Source organism: Myodes glareolus, chromosome 10 (assembly GCF_982192425.1).
Source record: "Myodes glareolus chromosome 10, mMyoGla1.1, whole genome shotgun sequence".
In the NCBI taxonomy this organism is placed as follows: domain Eukaryota; kingdom Metazoa; phylum Chordata; class Mammalia; order Rodentia; family Cricetidae; genus Myodes; species Myodes glareolus.
In genome coordinates this window covers 31,555,880-31,574,783 of record NC_142035.1, presented here as the reverse complement: position 1 = coordinate 31,574,783, position 18,904 = coordinate 31,555,880, and the positions used below count along the sequence as shown (strand labels likewise).

Sequence of the window (18,904 nt, the reverse complement as noted above, 5' to 3'; positions counted from 1 at the left end):
AATTTTTTTTACTTTTCTTTAGAAGGTTTTATTTTAAGGTGTGTGTGTGTGTGTGTGTGTGTGTGTGTGTGTGTTACTCTGGATCTGGAGTCACAGGTTGTTGTGAGCTTTCTGATGTGGGTGCTGGGAGCTGAACTTGGGTCCACTGAAAGAACATCAAATGCTCTTAACCACTGAGCCATCTCTCCAACTCCTTTAACATTTTTTAAAGGGTTTTAAATATATTCTAGAACATGAAAGAATATTCATCTGTATCTGTCTCCTCCAAAGTAAAGTATGCACTGCTGGTCCTTCATACCAAATACTTGCTTACTTATGATCTAGATGTGTTTATTTTTAAATAGTTTGATGGGCTTTTCAAATTTAGTACTTAAGTATTAAATGGGATCTTACATTAGAAAAACCCTAAAATTTGTGTGACTAGAAAAAAAAATTTCAGGGTTTAGTCTGGGAATAATCTCCACTGTCTTTCTTACAGCATGATGAACTTGCAGATAGTCTTCCTTGTGCAGAAGGGGAGTTTATCTTCCTTCGGCTGAATGTTCTTCGAGAGGTACGTTTCAGTGATTATTGGAACTGGCATTCCTCAAACATGTTCTTTTCATTGCTTTGATGTCAGCATTCTTCTTTGGTTGTAGTATCTGGAAAGAGAACTCACCATGGCCAGCTTACCATTCCCATTTGATGTGGAGAGGAGCATTGATGACTGGGTGTTCATGTGCTTCTTTGTGGGCAATGATTTCCTTCCTCACTTGCCGTCACTAGAGATTAGGTATGTGTATCTGTGGGATGTCTGAGTGACTGTCTCAGCCTTCTTGACTTTACAGAGCCCACTGGTCCTAATGAATAATGTTTGTCTCCTGGTGGCAGGGAAGGTGCGATTGATCGTTTGGTTAACATATACAAAAACGTGGTACACAAAACTGGGGTAAGTTTATTCTTGAGTAATTTAAAAACAGAAGTATTTGGTTTTCTAGACAGGTCATTTTACATGTATTTTATCACTTACAGGGTTACCTTACAGAAAGTGGTTATGTCAATCTGCAAAGAGTACAGATGATCATGTTAGCAGTTGGTGAAGTTGAAGATAGCATTTTTAAAAAGAGGAAAGATGATGAGGTAAATACATTGCAGTACCTAAAATTACTCCTGTCTCTAGGCTGGGATAGACTTTTTACGTCTGTGTTGTAATACCACTGTAATGTGTCGTCACGTACGTAATCCCAAGCTTGGTACTTGATTATTTTACAAAGGTTGCAATGCTTGCTGTGTGTAACTGTAGTGTACATTATTTGAGTTGTATTGCAGTTTTTCTCTTCCTAATCTTATTTAGGATATAAATCTTAAACTGCTAAAACATGGGTGCCACATTTTACAGAAACTGTTTATACTCTAGAAAACAGGGTAAGGACTAGGAGTTTGTATTCTAGGAGTTCAAGTGTAGGATCTGAGTTAGATAGCATCAGCTAGAGCAGAGTGATGGAAGAATGTAGGCTTTGTGGAGGGTAGTAGCTCTTAAGTAAATTGAAACATAGAGGGAGGAACTTAAAAAAAGAGCACTTGGAAGCTGACCATGTAAGACTGACAAGTGCTTTTTGAGAAGTCCCGATTTCTGTCCTAGGCAGTTTGGTGTTTGTTGAATCCATTCACTGAGATAGCAAATAATGTGAGTAGAGGAGATTGAGGTGAGAGACCAGATACAAATTGAAGTTAATTTTGAATATGAGGGGACTACAGGATGTCTGACATGGAGAAAATCTTGAAAACAATTTTAGAACCTTGGTTGATGGGAGGGGGTACTTGAAGCCATGGTGGAATGTAAAATTCTATGGGAGCTTGAGTAGAATGAAAGTGCCCTACGAGAGCTTGGGAAACATTTACCATTAATAAGAGGTAAAAGGAGATCCCTAAATGGAAGAAAAGCTGCAGGTTAGAGTTTCTTAGTCATACTACCTAGCCCTTGGCCAGGGGTGCAAAGCCTAAGGAAGCTGGTGGGCTGGAATGGCAGCAGTCTACAGTCAGAATGTTTGGAGATGGATATGTAGGGGTAGCAAAGGAGACCAGAATGGGGAAATGAGCTGATAATAGCTTCTTTCTCTCCCTTTTTAAAATCTATTTATTTATTATGTATACAGTATACTCAGTATTCTGTCTGCATGTATGTCTGCAAGCCAGAAGAGGACACCAGATCTCATTAGAGATGGTTGTGAGCCACCATGTGGTTGCTGGGAACTGAACTCAGGACCTTCGGAAGAGCAGGCAGTGCTCTTAACCACTGAGCCATCTCTCCAGCCCTGATAGTAGCTTCTTAAAGAGAAAGAAATTCTTTTCTAAACTAATTTTGTAAAAAAACAAAAACAGAAACAACAAAAAACCCACATGGCTTTATTGAGCAAATAGTAAATAATAATTACATTTTTTTTTAAACTTTGTATATCACAATTCTGTTCTCTTAGTTTTAGGACTTTGAACCTCTCTTATGCATTCTTTCCAATTGCCTTGATATTGAGTTGTTTTCTTCCAGCATCTGCTGGAGCAGCTGTTTTGGAGTGTGTGTGTATGTGCATGTGTGTGTGACTATATCTTCAGCACTTAACAGTGTTTTTACTTTATTACTATTGATACTTAGCAAAAAGTAATATATACTTTGTTACAGCTTGGTATAAAAGAATCCTTGCAAGATCAGTCTTTTTATGTGACTTTAGAAGATGCTATCACGTTAAATATTGATAAGTTAGCATTGTAGCAGAAAAGGTTTTATTTCTGCTTTAGTGTTTCAGACTTAATATGATTTCTGGCTGACCTAGTGAGAAGATTTTTTAAGCCTTGGTGTCCCTTTTGTCATATTGTTTTCCCCATTGGCTGGAAACAGGGGAAACATCAAAATTTCAGTTTGAAACTTCTAGAAAGTATATTTGTGGTTTTTGACACATTCATAAAGGTATTCATAGCACATAAAAATTAAAGACCAGTAAGGTTTACACCAGCAGTATGTTCTTCTGTTTATGTGTTACTACCAACCCTCTGAGTCAGATATTTATCAGATAGCAGAATGGAAGGCTTCAGAAAAGGATGCATTATGAGCTTTGGTAATCTTACTATGAGCCTAGCTATGTGCCAGTGTTTTGATTGCCAGTGATAAGGCAGCAAAAAACCAAAACAAAGCACTAAAGTAAAACCAGACAAAAATTTCTGCCTTCCTGGAGCTTGCATTTTTTTAATTAATTAATTTTATTTTATTTTATTATTAAAAATTTCTACCTCCTCCCACTTCCCTCCCCTCCCCTTCCTCCCATCCCCCTCTCCCTCCCCCTCCTTCTCCAGGCCAAAGAGCAGTCAGGGTTCCTTACCCTATGGGAAGTCCAAGGTCCTCCCCTCCCCCCGCCCCAGGTCCAGGAAGGTGAGCATCCAAACAGACAAGGCTCCTACAAAGCCCATCCATGCAATAGAATCAAAGCCCAGTGCCATTGTCCTTGGCTTCTCAGTTAGCCTCCACCGTCAGCCACATTCAGAGAGTCCGGTTTGATCACATGGGAGCTTGCATTCTTTAGTGGAAGATGGACAACAAACACAGTCACCAACTCCACCATGTAATGTGGTTGTTTTAAATGCCATTAAGATTTAAAAACAAACAAACAAACAACAGCAGTTGAAACAGTATGTGGGAAAGTGGTAATGGCATTAGAAATCATAGTGAGGCCGTGCTGATAGATGAGTGTGAATAATGTGGAGAAGTATGCTGTGTAGATACTTAATGGAAGCACTTAAAACCCAGAGAATAGCTGTGCCAGAGCTCTGGACAGGAGCTGCCTTATATATACACTGAACAGCAAGAAGCAAGTATTATGTGGCAGAAGCAGAGGCAAGAAGGTAAGAGTATTAGTGTGGAGTTCCAAAAAGTGATGGGGGCCAGATCTAGTACCCCTATAGGCCATCTCAAGGACTTAACTTTACTATGCATCAATGGAGGGCTCTGGATAGAAAACTGACAAGATCTGACTTTCCACCTACCTTGTTTTGATTAACTATTGAGGGCAGAGGGATTCTGAACAAGTTTTGAAAGTAGTGCCAATGGGGCTGGCTGATGGGCTAAATGCAGGTTGTAAAAGAGAAATGAGGTGTCCGGAATGACCCCAGTGTACTTCCAAGCAGTTAGAAAGTGTTTGGAGCACCTCCCCTAGAAAAGGTTAGGGTGCAGGAAAGTCTTAGAATTGGAGGTGAGTATTCCATTTTGGACATATTTAGTTCAAAGTACCTAGATGGAGATTTTGAAGGGGCAGATGTCCTGTTTAATAGCATATAGATCGTGTTTAAAGCCAAGAGCTGGTGCTCATTCCCATGGGAAGAGAGAAGTGAAGATGTCCAAGTACTGGGCTCAAGGCAACAATAACATTGTGTAAAGGCAGGAAGCAAGGGTAGGGGAAAGCCAGGTGAAGAATGTGACTGGAGGAAGTTCTGAAGAGTGACAGATTTCACAGTCTACAGATGACCTAGGTAGAAGCTGCTTTGAAGGGAGAGAGGAAGAAAGCTTTATTAGAGAAATTAGTGAGGGAACCAGCTAGATAGCTCAGTGGGTAAAAGTTCTTGCTTCCAAACCTGCATTTGGTTTCTGAAACCCACATGGTAAGAGAGGACAGACTCCTGTAAGTTCTCACATGTGTGTGTGTGCTCGTGCATGTGCATGCACATGCATACTCCTCTCATACATCTCTCTTTCTCTGATGTAAATTAAGAAAATAATAGAGAGCTAGGGATATAGCCGAATACATAGAGTACTTACCTCACATGGAAAAAAACCCTAGGTTAGATTTCCAGAACCACAGATAGAAATCAAAGAGAAAGAAATCAACAGTTTCCATACCATTGGAGGTTTCATAGCCTCATCTTTAGGTATGCTTTGTTAAACCTCTCTCCTGAGCTGGTGTGGTGGTGTATATCTTTAATTCTAGCAGAGGCAGGTGGTTCTGTGAATTCCAGGACAGCAAAGGCTACACAAGAAAACTGTCTTGAAAAACAAGACTCCTCTCCTGGGAGAAAACACCAGTTTCAAATCTCATTAAAGTTTTGCATTGCGCTTGACAGAATGCACTTAGGGTAACCACCAGCAGTATACCTGCTGCCTTCTGTTTCAGCCCCAACAGAAGTCGTGACCATTCTGTTTTACTTTGTTGAATGTGAGTGTGCAAAGCTGTGGAATGGACCATTTGTTAATGAGCAATATCAGCCCTAAATCCTAGAGAGCTGAAAACATGACTGCCCTTTGAGAACAGAGAGAAAGAACTCTACCCTATTCATAAACTTGGCCCAGAATAAATAGTAAATCTGAATTCTCTTTTTCCTGTTGATAGCTTTTTGGAAGCTAGGGGTTAGTGTTTGTGGAATTTCACTTCTTTCTTGCTTGCCATTCATGCTAGAATTAGGAGTGGTTAGCAGCCTTTAGTAATGTAACCAAATGTTTTCATTCAGCTATCTCATAGAGGTTTTAAATGGTAATTACATTTAACAAGATAAGATTCATTGCTTTTGTATTTGTATTTTCTCTGTATTGAAAGGCTTATTCTATCTAGGTAAAGCTAAGGTCTTTATCATAGTTCTTTCATTTTCCTGCAGTGTATTTTTAAGATCTAAAAACTTCAAGAATAGTTTATTTTTATCTAAATTTAGTCTTTCTGCTTATCTAGAGTTCTGATAGACAGGGCTTTGTATATATAGTGTGACTCCTAGTTTAGTTAAGTTTCCATATTATTGATATTTTCCTTTAAAACTTAAATGGTCTTTCGAATCACTCCTGCTAATGTTTAACTCTGACATTTTTGTGTAATTATTTGACAGAATATGTGGATTTTATACTTTTAGGACAGTTTTAGAAGACGACAGAAAGAAAAAAGAAAGAGGATGAAGGTGAGTTTTAATTAATTGCGTGGGATTGGTCATAGTTTAACTTTTTTTTGAGCACGATAAATATTCCTTAGTCAAGACCATCCACCTCCAGTTCGCTGTCTTCTGTGTATGTGTGTGCGTGCACGCATGTGTGCATGGGCATGTTGAGATAGCCTGAGTTGGTCTTGAGCTCTCAATCTTCCTGCCTTAGTCTCTCAAGTGCAAAAGATTACTGGTATGTGCCATTATACACAGTCATTTTTAAAGAAGTTCCTCCTGAGCTTTAGGAGTTCTGCGTGATGGACAAGAAGTGGGCAACAAGTGGCATTTTTCTACTAGAATTGTTTGTAACAGGTAGTTTTTGTAATAAGAATAGTTGGCCCTTTGTATCTTCTTGGAAGTTACTGTACACATTTTCTCTTCCTTCATCTTTGTCAGATTCTAATCCTCTTAGAATGCGACCCTCTGAATTTTGTTTCTCACTTTGAAATCTCCTCAGACTCCTTTGTCCCTTCGGTATTCAGTTGTGTTGTGGTCAGTTGTGTTGTGGTTTTGATCTAATTCTGACCATCTAGAATCACCCCCCATGTTCTAAACTCACCTATTGTGCTGTTGAGGGGTTCCTTCATTTGTACTTTTAATTACATTCCTGCTTTTGTTGCTCCCTCCCATTATACACATGACCTTCTTTGTTGGTGTTGCTCCTAATATTGATCAGTCCTTTCTCTTAACTATGCTGCTTATTGTCTGACTGTGATAGATTCTGTCTATAATTGCATAATGCTTTATAATCACTTCACCTTTTTTTCTTACCGATGGATTTTCAAACTTGTTGCCTTTACTGTGTTTTATAAGAACTGAGCAGTATCTGAAACCAAAAGGGAGAAATGTTAAGTTGCTTACCATTGCATTTGGATTCAAGAGCACTGTCTTAGTTAGGGTTATCATTGATATGATGAAACGCCATGACAAAAAACAACTAGTAGAGGGTTTATTTCTCTCAGAGTTCCACATAAAACAGTTCATCATCAAAAGCACTTATGAGGACTATTCCATTATCTTCTTTGTTTCCTGTCACTAATTGTGTTGTAATTTAATTTTACTTCTATTTTATATTAGAGAGATCAACCAGCTTTTACTCCTAGTGGAATATTAACACCTCATGCCTTGGGTTCAAGAAATTCCCCAGGTTGTCAAGTAGCCAGTAATCCAAGACACGCGGCCTATGAAATGAGGATGCATAGTAACTCTGTAAGTGACTTGCTTCTGTGTGGTATTGCATGGAGAATGTTCAGTTCCTTTTAGAATTGTGTGTCTGTGGATTTTATTATTTTGTATAAGGTTTTGTTTGACAGGGTTTTCCCAACATTGTCTCAGAATATTTTTAACTTTATTAAATCTATCTTTATCAAGATGAAAATCACTAAATGAAGTGAAAGAAAATCGAATAGTCAATACAAGTTATATAAAGAGATAGCTAAATGGCATAGCGTTCCTATAATACATGGACTACAGCTGCTTTCTCTACCCCAAAGAACTGACTGGTGGATGGTACTAAAAATGTAAAAATTTGGGGTAACCAAATGTCTTAAGGCCTAGACTAGAGGGGACAGTGACTTTTGCTTTCTTATTTTTCCTTCCTCCTAGGAACCAGTTTTGAGCTTTTGCCATTTGTTTTTTATCTTTACAAATACAAAGTAACCAGAATTTGGGTAGTAACGGATACCTTAAAATATCTTTTCAGAGTTGTTCCATTCCTTAATTAAACCATGAGGTTTAGTCATTGAGGAATATCTTTTTTTTTTTTTGATAGTCTAAGAAATACTGTATTTTGAAAAGCATACAATTTCTCTATGCTTTTGCTTGGGCAGTTAATATGAATGTCACCCAAATAGATAAGACTTACCTAATAATGATCATTTACTGGTTGATTAACTACTTGTGCTAGACAAGCATAATGCTAGTCAGTGATCTTTGACACACATGATTTTATTTAACACTTGTTATACCATCTGAAGAGAATATCATCATCAGTGTGCGGTGGAGCTAACAGGTTGCACTGCTCAAGGCCATGCATGCATCCAGTAGAGACTGAACTTGGTGTGTCAGACTCTTATCAGTCTGCGGATAATGCCTCTCACTCTCATTTTCCAAATACAAAGATACCTTTCTGTACTGATTTGTTTAGACACTGAATATGTATTTTTAAAAGAAATTATTTAATGATTATTACTGTGTTTGTACATGGTGTGTGTGTGAGGATGCTGTGAATCATCGTGTACTTAGGGAAGTCATAGGGCAATTTGTAGACTTGGTTTCACCTTTCACAAATTTTTTTTTCTCTTTTAATTTCTTAAAAAATATTTATTTATTTATTATGTATACAATATTCTGTCTGTATATATGCCTGCAGGCCAGAAGAGGGCACCAGACCTCATTACAGATGGTTGTGAGCCACCATGTGGTTGCTGGGAATTGAACTCAGGACCTTTGAAAGAGTAGACAATGCTCTTCTTAACCGCTGAGCCATCGCTCCAGCACCTCACATATTTTTTTAAAGACAAATTCTAACTATACAGTCCTGGCTGGTACTCACTGTGTAGACTAGGCTAGTCTCAAACTCATAGACTTTGTGATTAAAGGCTGTGTCAGGCCTTTTCCTTTTTGATATATGTGGGTTGAACTCAGAGTCTCGTGCTGGTGCAGCAAGTGCATTATTCACTGAGCTGTCTTTCTAGCCTTGGTTTATTAAATTGCTCTGAACAAAGCTGACATACATTTTTGAAAGGAAAGTACTTTAAAGTTCTATGTGAGGTATAGCTTAACATTTTTTTTTAGTATATAATGTGGACTGTCTTCATGCTAAGATTTTGGTTGTAGTATCATTAAAGCCTTGAGAGCCTTGTGAGCTCTCATTTTAAAGTAATTCAATTTATTTAAAATAGCTAATCTGCTTTGATTAGCAGAAGGAAAGCTTAACTATGAAAATGTTACCTATCATGACAATTTTGGTCACTTATTTTACCTATAATCGCAAAGATTTTTTTAAATAATTAATTAAATATTAAAATATTTAGGGTCCTGTTGTGTTCTTTGAGTTTGGTACAAAGGAAAAATAGTAACTTAAAGTATCATTCAAGTTTTTTTGCAATACTAATAAAAGTCCCCACTTTTCTATTTTATATACTTCATCTTAAAACAATACATATAAAATAATTTAACAGTTTTCAGATAAAGTCTTTGCTGCTTTCCAGAGTGGTTGGGTATGGCTGAACCCTTACTATTTGATGACACTCTCACAGCTTTGTCTGATGTATGTAAGTGTGTATAATTGTTATGTATTACAGATAATATGTACCATGTATTTGATTTTCCATTCAGAGATTTTTTATAACTTTATTGTTTGATAGTAGAAATTAATTGTAAATCCATAAGGCTCAAGCTGAATAATTTTTTATGTTTGTTAAACTATTGTGTTTTTAAAAGCATGTTTTGTCTTAATAATTCTTCGGAATTTGAACATAGAAAGCTTGGTACTTTGTTGGATTTTTTGGGAAGGGAACTGGTGTGGGAGGTCAGTCTTTTTCTAGATAACGTTTGCTCTCTGTTTAATAGTTTTGAAAATTATCACCATGAAACTCTTAAGTGGTAGATATTTGCCTATATCTTCTTATGTAAAATGAATAATGCCGTCCTTCTGTAATGTCATAATTGTCTGCAGAGTCCCTCAGTATCTCCTAATACAAGTTTTGCATCTGATGGCTCCCCATCTCCACTAGCAGGAATTAAGAGAAAAGCAGAAGACAGTGACAGTGAGTCAGAGCCAGAGGATAACGTCAGGTAAAGCCATTTTTTTGGTAGTACTTTGTTAGCAAATTGCTGAAATAGATGTGGTCTAATTAATGCTATTTAGCTTAGAGCAGCAATGCCTTCAGATACTCGCCTGTGATCTTTTTATCCATCAGTAATTAATGTGGAGAGTTAGGATAGTCACTAATTCCAGGGAGATGTGTAAGCTGTTGCTGTTAAACCCAAGTATCTAGATTAGTATGCAGGCAGCTTTCTGTCTTCCGAGCCACTTTCCCCTCTGAGACCAAGCGCTTGATTGGCTAGGCACGAATATTTAGCTCCAGTAATGTGATCTGAATGTTACTGTTTGGAGATTAAATTTTGAAGTTGCTTAGCCTAGAAAGTTCAGATACATTTTGACAATAACATACTTTACTTTAGTGTTCTCAACTGAAAAGGTTGCTCTTCAAATGAAATGTGCAGAAGTCATTTTAAGATATAAATATGTATTTTTTAAAAAAGAACTATAAAACTGCACATGTACAATTTTGTTTCATGGCAGAGGAGTTTTCTTCCTTTTAACTGCATACATAAATTTTATAGTGAGAAGCTTTGATTCTGTAATTGGTTCAGAGGCTGGACTTGGAGTCATTATGTAGAAAGATTATTAGCCTCTCGTATACCCAAGTCCAGATTACCCTGTGCTCCCTTTACAAAAGGACAATTTAAAACATTGTAGCTCATTAAGAATTTAGGAAAATGGTGTCTTTCAAAGTCCAGCAAGGCAAACTTCTTGCACAGGAAATAGAATGTGGGTATTCTTATTTATGATTAAGAACTTCGTGTATATATCATATATAACTTGATTTTCCTAGAGTCCTTTAATATTGGATTAGTAGGGAAAAATTAGATCAATGAATTGCCATGAGACAAACATTTAATTAATATATCTCCGGTCTTTGCCCTATCACTTTGAGTTTTCATCCTAGAAGTTTTCTTTTATATATATTTATGTGTTTTAGCCTGAATGTATGTCTTTGTACCATGTGTGTGCCTGGTACCTGGAGAGGCAAGAAGAGAATTTCAGATACCCTGAAATTGGAGTCATAGATGGTGGTTGGGTGCTGGGATGTGAACCCCAGTCTTCTGGAAGAGCAGACAGTGCTCTTAACCTCTGAGCTCTCTCTCCTCTGAAATGTCTCCCCAACCCTCTCCCTTTCTTTTTTTAAACACAAGGCACTGAGTAGCCTAAGTTTGTGCGGAAATTGTTTTGTAGACCAGACTGCTCTTGAGCTGACAGAGATGTGCCTGCTTCTGCTGTTGATTGCTAGGATGCCATCTTACCCAGCTAGATTGTTTTTTGTTTATCACATAGCCATCATGATAAACACTAGGTTAATAGGTAACTTGATTTGTTCAGTAATTTATTATTTAATGGATGCCAGGGTTATTCAAAGCTTTTATTAAGAAATGGTTAAGGCTTTTGTCATTTGTTTCATTTATACTTTTATGTAAAACAGTAGAATAGAGGCCATTTCTTCCATTCTCTGAGTGTTTTTGTTTTTGATAGCTAGTTTGGGAAGATAGTGTATTCTCTGAAGTTACTTTGTTAAAGTCTGACATGGGTTAATTGGGAAGGACTTGATGTTCTTGGGCTCCCTTGATTTTTTTTTTTGAAAGTGTTTTTTAGTTTTTTCTTGTTCCTTGAATAACATATTTAAATCTTTTAAAGAATAAAGATACAAAACAAAACACAATATTTTGGGAGTGAAAATTTGTTTGTGGGGCTGGAGAGAGACAGATCAGGATTTAAGAGCGTGGGCTGCTCCTGCAGAGGACCTGGGTTTCATTCCCGGTACTAATTTGGCAGCTAACTCCAATTCCAGGGAATTCAATGCCCGTGGTCATGAGACGTGCATGTTGTGCTCAGTCATGCATATAGGAGCACACATATAAAGTTTAAGATGTGATTGTGTATTTTCAATGTTAATGATAATTACTAAATTAATTGACCTGTTCTAGGTTATACCAGAACATAAGTGAGCAGAATAGGGATATGAGGGAAGGGGGATGCAGAAATAAATCTCTCTCTCCTAGTAAGTCATCAGAACTCTGTTGAAAGAGGCATGAGGTGAGCCAAGATAGTGAGTACAAATATCACACAATCTTTGCTTGCCTGCTCCCTAGAATTTTTAATATCTTTTTAACATTTAAAATACATTTTAAAAATAACTTACTTTCTTTATATGGTTTAACATACTGTGACAAATTTGAAATATAAAATGTCTTCAATATTTTAATCTTAGAACATAGTTTCAGAATTATTAATAAAAAACATGGAAAGCAGATTTAAGATTGGCATAAAGGAGTATAATGTATTTACTGAAAAAATGGTTATTCTTTTTTTTTTTTTCAAATGTAGTTATTTAATGGCCTTACCATAATCATTATTTGGTTTTTTTGATGTCTAGTTATCATTGGTTCTAAAAGTAGAGCTCATCATTTTAGAAAGTTAAATGAATCTCTGTTAGTTTTTCTGTTCAGCTTCTTCAATTTCCCTTAGATATTAAATATAAATTGATTTAGGTTGGAATCAGTAGATTATTGCTGCAGATGTATTAATTCAACATTAACTTATTTCACCTAATCTTTAGGTTATGGGAGGCTGGTTGGAAGCAGCGATACTACAAGAACAAATTTGATGTAGATGCAGCTGATGAGAAATTCCGGCGTAAAGTTGTTCAGTCCTATGTTGAAGGGCTATGCTGGGTTCTTCGATATTATTACCAGGTACCAAAAGAATTTTTCCTTTTAAGTTTTTTGGCTACTCATTTTAGAAAACTAGTAATTTCTGTAGTTGTACTTAATGTTGAATATTTTTAGATAAAATCCATACTTGTTATTTAAAACTTTCTATTAAAAATTGCCATTAGTAATATTTGTAAAGACTTGGAATTTCCTTAGAAATTACGGTATCAGTGAAATTTGATTTTGTTACCTTAAAAGATTTTAGGGTCAGAGTGTTTGAGTTGATCTTTAAAATAATTAAAGTTTACTGGGGTTTTGGTTTGTTTGTTTGTTTAAATAGAGTTTAAAAATAAACAAATAAAATAAAAATATAAAGTGATAGTCACTAAGTAAAGAAAAGATACAATGTAAATCATAGCAATAGAAATTTGAAAGGAATTTGGTTGTACCAGCTCTCCTATAGTATTATGATTTTTATATGAAATAGGAAATTGAATTTCTTGTTAATTGGTTTTATTTGATGATAGAAGCTTGAGATTGGAAAGAAATGTCATCAAATATATTAAGGATAGATATCTTAGCCCAGTTGTGTTTGTGAAAAAAAAATTTGATGTTAACTACTGTTTATTCAAGAAGTTTCACCATATGTTTTAGGTATAGGAACCCCTGATATGAAGTAGGCAACTAAACAATATTTTGAACTCAGAAAATTAATGAGTGAAGTATATACCAGAAGGCATTTTTTACAAATATTATAGACTTTTTTTTTTTTTTACCATGTTCATCATTAAGAGTATTTTGCTTTTGTCATTAATGATTTTAGGGCTGTGCTTCCTGGAAGTGGTATTATCCATTCCATTATGCACCATTTGCCTCAGACTTTGAAGGTATTGCAGACATGTCTTCTGAATTTGAGAAGGGCACAAAACCGGTAAGCCTCAAGTTGATGAAAAAAAAATAGTTAATTTGAACTGGATAATAATTTGGAGTCTTTAACCTTTCCCTCTCTTGCAGTTTAAACCATTGGAGCAACTCATGGGTGTCTTTCCAGCTGCAAGTGGTAACTTTCTACCCCCATCATGGCGGAAGCTTATGAGTGACCCTGTAAGTCTTAATGTTCTAAAGTATGCTGGCAACATTAGTCAGAGTTGCTTAAGCATCTCATAGTTGAATAACTGAAGTACAGAAAGAATAAATTCTTCCATATATTTTTCACCTCACAGTATGTTACTCTGTACTTTATTTGGCTGTGAGTATTCTGTCCAGTAAATAAAAATGATTTATTTTCAGTCTTCATGTAACTTTTTTGAGACAGGGAACTGAGTAGATACCCCTGGAGTTCCCTCTGTAGATCAGGCTAGCCTTGAACTCACAGAGATCTACCTCTGATTTCCAGTATCAAAGTTGTAAGTCACCATGCTCTGCATAAGTATTCCAGTTTGTTTCATCCCTATATAATGACTTTAAACATGCTATCTGACTTACCTAAAATTACTGTTAGGAATATTTTCCTAACGTGAGCTCTCTGCCGACGCAAAATCCCATCAAGCCAAATCAAAACAAGCCAAATAAAGAAATATCCAGGTTTAATGAGAGTTTTGTGCTCTCAGGCGAACACAACCACTGGGAGGAAGGAAAAGAGACCACGTGTTCCTCTTTTGGGCGTTCATTTAAATTCTCTGTGGACCTGGCCTGCAGGGATTTGGAGTCCAGACCAATATAACTCTCAGACTTGGGGGCTGGGATAGATGCAAGGGGCTTGGGCCTACGCTCCCAACTTAACAATTACCTCTAAGCTTATTTTTTTTGTGCTAGTTAAAAAGTGAGACCCAGCCAGGGAGAAGGAAATGTTGAGTAACTAAACCCTTCAGTGACTACATGTAGCCCATAATTAACGGTTCTGAAATTCTTTTTCTTTGTTTAAATAAAGTTTTTAATTTTTTTTACTGCACCTCGTATTAGTAACCTCATGCCTTAGCATTTAGAGAAAAAATATACTTCAAAATTTCTCCATTGAAGTTTGATGACTTGAACAAGAGTCCTGTCATGTTTCTTGTGACAAAGTATTTGACTTTTGTTTTTGATTCTTTTACTTTCTCCCTGAAATAGGATTCTAGTATAATTGACTTCTATCCTGAAGATTTTGCTATTGATTTGAATGGGAAGAAATATGCATGGCAAGGTAAAATCTAGATATTTTTGTTTACTTTTGTTGTTGTTGGTTTTTTTTTTTTTTTTTTTTTTTTTGAGATATGGTTTCTCTGTGTAGCCCTGGCTGTCCTGAAACTAGCTCTGTAGACCAGGCTGGCCTTGAAAGGCATGCACCATCACTGCCTGGTTTGTTTACAGCTTTTTAAAAAGGCTGATGATTAGTCTTGACTTAAGGATAAAAGAATTCTGGAAACCATACTCTACACTTATTTTCATGGTTACATTTGAAAGTGGATGTATCTATTCAATCCATGATTGTCAGTGGTCAATAGTAATTTTAACAGTAACTTTCTGGTAAATAGTAACCTGTTGAAATGGGTTAAAATTGCAGGTTTAGTATCCTTAGTGACTTTTTTTTGTAGTTAGCAGTCCATTGTCTGAGAAACTGCTGAGAAAGAAACAGGCATGCCCATTTGGGGTTATACCCTGGTAACTTAAAAAAAAATGTACTAGAAATTTAACACGTGAAATTCATTTATTTTGTCTGTTTTTAAATTCCTTTTGTGAACAAATTTTGTAGAAAAGGCAATTTTAAGATTCATACTAAATTTGAGCTGTTCTTTACTACTCAACAAATGTTGATCATTGAATATAAAACACAATTAAAAAAATCCTTGGCCAAAGACTTCTTTTAGCAAATGGTTTTGACTTATTTTGTTGTTGTTGTGTACTTTTTTAGGATTCTAAGCTCAGAATTGTGAGACAGAGGGGCATATGAAACAATTACAGACTGAAGGACTGGGATGTAGCTCAGTGGTAGATCATTTGCCTGGCATGTACAACTGACTTTGGTCCACAGCAGCCTCACAACATTCACCCTCACCCCCAATGCTATATTTGAAAATTTTAAGAGATTTGCGGGGGAGGTTGGGCTTTGGTTTACGTAGTAGTGATAGTTTCATGTTACTTTTGTGATAATGGAAATGCATCCTACTGATTAGGGGTTATGTAAAATGTTTTTGTCTCATATAAATGGTTTAGAATCTCAGGGGGTTTTAAAGGAACTGTGTGGAGGATGTTTTAATTAAGGAAAAGGAGCATAGAAAAATGGAGGGGTGATAAAAAATAAGTAAATATATTTGTGTTTATTAAATAATTCAGTCCTTGCTTAGGTTTATACTAAATATATATATATAAGCATATAGATTATTTGCCAACTTACGTTATTATAATTATTATATAGAGAGTTTTGAACACACTTTTAAAACTTGAAGTAGCTGGGCGGTGGTGGTGCAAACTTTTAATCTCAGCACTAGGGAGGGAGAGGCAGGTGGAACTCTGTGAGTTCGAGGCTAGCCTGGTCTACAGAGCGAGTTCCAGGACAGGCTCTAAAGCTACAGAGAAACCCTGCCTAAAGAAAAGAAAAGAAAAGAAAAGAAATAAACTTATTGAAAGCATTGTCAATATATTACTCGGTAACGTTTTTGCCCAGGTTGATTATATCTTAAAATGATAGAGAACCGCAGCTGGGCAATTTTTAAAAAAACAAAAACAAAAACATTTTTTTTTTTTGAGTGTGTGTACTAGAGGACCTTTATTGAAGTGACTCTTTATCTGAGCAGAACCACGGCCTGAGCTGGATCAGGGTGAATGTGAGGATCAGAAGAGGCAGTGTATGGACTAGAGCACCGAGAGATGAACTGTCTACCTCACCTTTACCTAGGCAGCAGCGGCGATGTGTTCCTTGGTGACTTTAGCACTGTCAGTGTTACTGCAAGTTGTTTCCTGATTGGATTCAGCTTCTGGAACTAATATTGTAGAAAAGTTTTACTATAGGAAAGTCTTGCAGTACTTTTTTTAAATCCTGAGTCAAATGGGTAGAAAATAAAGATAAATAATGACTTGGGTATTTGTTGGTATATTTCTCCCAAGTGTATAACTAACCAGAATTTGAACAACTTGAACAACTCTTTCTTTTCTTCTGTGTTTGCCAGTAATTGAATTTGGCTTTATTGATAATAGGTGCTAGTAATTTTGAGATCACTTCTTTTAGGCACTGCAAAATTTATACCAGAACTTAGTTTCTTTTTAAACTTAGGTTCATATATGGCACTAAAATCAGATGCTTCCTTACTGAGAAAATAATAGTAACTAAATCTACTTTGGAAGTTTTTCATTTCTTATAATTTTTCAAATACAGTAGTTTGGAGTGGTGGTTGTTTTAGAATTATTTAGTTCTATTAAACATTTGTTGTTGCTATTTATCTTTAAGTTTTATTTGTTCATAATATGATTTTTGCTGTTCTCTAGCAGAAAATAGATATGCTTCAGTAACCCTTTTTAGTATTACAATAGGTACTGTATTAAGGATAAACTTCCCTGAAAATAATAACCTTAGGTCAAATAAAACAATGCCTTTAGTTCTGCATACTCTGGGGGCCATTTTTAGCCCCATGTGGGCAGATAGTTCTATTTCCCAATAGTAAATTATTTAGGCAAGGCTCTGAAGAATGCTTGCATACAAATTAATCGGATTAAAGTATAAACAGTGCTTTGGAAGCTTAGAAGTTAAAGAGACTTCATGTAGCCCATAAATAGAACTTCTGAGTATGTTAGGTAAATGACCTCATTTTTACAAAAAATCAGGAAGGACAAGTCAAGCTCTAGGAAGATTAGCTGCTGTTGGCCGAAGGGCTTTAGTGAGGTGCCAGCATTGTAGGTATGAAAAATAGGGGACAGTTTTGGTCATTACTACCGCATATGAAAGTATTTACATCAGAGTTTTGGCTACATGACAAAATAGAGTTTAATGTCTTTGTGTCAACAGAGATACTGTACTAGAATGTTCATTTGAACCTATGAAAATCTGAAATCAGGTGATTTTAATAGCAAGGTGGTTTGTTGATTTTCCCCAGGTGTTGCTCTATTGCCCTTTGTGGATGAACGACGGCTGCGAGCTGCCCTAGAAGAAGTGTACCCAGACCTCACTCCAGAAGAGAGTAAGAGTCACAGCTTGACCAAATGGCAACTTGGTCAATGTTGAGTTTGTGCAACATAGATTTTACATGTCTGTATAAAATGACTTTTTTTATTCTGTTTGTCCAATTTCTCATATAAAAGGCACAGATTATTGTTTTACTTCTTTGTAGCAGACATTAACGTTGCTTCTTAATCTGTTATCTGGAAATTGACTACTAAATGACAATTTTCTATTTAAAAATATTTGCTAAATTTATTTTATAAATTACTGTTCTACTGTACTTGGTGGCACAGTCCTCTATTATCCTAGTACTGAAATGGGTAAAGTAGGAGGATTGCTCAAAGTTCCAAGTTCAGCTTGGGCTACATTATAAGACTTTCAAAAAAAATTACATTTCAAGAGTATTGTTTGAGTTATTTCAAGGAAGTGGACCGAGGAAACATGGTATTGTGCCTGACAATATGTATTTCAAGCCCAAACTAGTGGAAACAGATGAAGGTGGTCACTCCATACTGATTAAAGGACAATCATCGAGAGGATGTCAGTATTCTAAACCCTGAATAGAAGTGCATCCAGTTTGATAAAAACAAGTATTGATAGAGATAGTGTCACAGATTAACCCCAGCAATTGACAGGTAATCCTAATCCTGACAAAAATATCTGAATAAAATGACATCCTAAAAACCTAAATGCCCCTCTACTGAAGAATGGATAAGGAAAACATGGAATATTTACATAATGGAGTACTACACAGCAGAAAAAAAATAATCACATCTTGAAATTTGTGGGCAAATGGATAGATCTAGAAAACATCATATTGAATGAGGTAACCCAGACCCAGAAAAACAAATATATATGTACTCACTCATAAGTAGCTTTTAGACATAAAGCATAGAAATCTAGCTTACAATTTTACAATCCCAGAGAACCTAGAAAACAAAGAGAACCCTAAGAGAGACACACATGGATCTAATCTACATGTGAAGTTGAAAAAGACAAGATCTCCTGAGTAAATTTGGAGCATGGAGACCATGGAAGAGGTCGAAGGGGAGCAGAGAAAAATGTATAGCTCAATAAAATCAATTAAAAGAAAAATGACATCCTAGGTCAATGTACTGAGCAGATATATATAGAACATTCGTTTCATCCAAACTGCAGAATACACATATTTCTTAGCAGACCATGGAACTATCTCTGAAATAGATCATAAAGTAGGACACAAACCAAGTCTTAACAAATACAGGGAAATGGAAATTGCTTGTATTCTGTCTGATCTTACTGGAATAAGACTATAAATAAACAGTAAGAGAAACCCTAGAACATTCACAAACCTGTGGAGATTAAACAACACACTAC

General features: G+C 36.1%; 1 protein-coding gene across 1 annotated transcript in view; it reads left to right on the top strand.

Moving 5' to 3' along the window:
• Nucleotides 1-18,904, top strand: part of Xrn2 (5'-3' exoribonuclease 2) — a 73,987-nt gene that overhangs the window by 19,840 nt on the left and 35,243 nt on the right. Inside the window, exons 10-21 of the mRNA XM_048455532.3 lie at nt 479-553; nt 639-772; nt 871-928; nt 1,012-1,119; nt 5,857-5,901; nt 7,000-7,131; nt 9,602-9,720; nt 12,324-12,459; nt 13,241-13,348; nt 13,432-13,521; nt 14,527-14,599; nt 17,484-17,567. Coding sequence (XP_048311489.2) covers nt 479-553; nt 639-772; nt 871-928; nt 1,012-1,119; nt 5,857-5,901; nt 7,000-7,131; nt 9,602-9,720; nt 12,324-12,459; nt 13,241-13,348; nt 13,432-13,521; nt 14,527-14,599; nt 17,484-17,567 — 1,162 coding nt within the window. The remainder of the gene's footprint in view (nt 1-478; nt 554-638; nt 773-870; nt 929-1,011; nt 1,120-5,856; nt 5,902-6,999; nt 7,132-9,601; nt 9,721-12,323; nt 12,460-13,240; nt 13,349-13,431; nt 13,522-14,526; nt 14,600-17,483; nt 17,568-18,904) is intronic.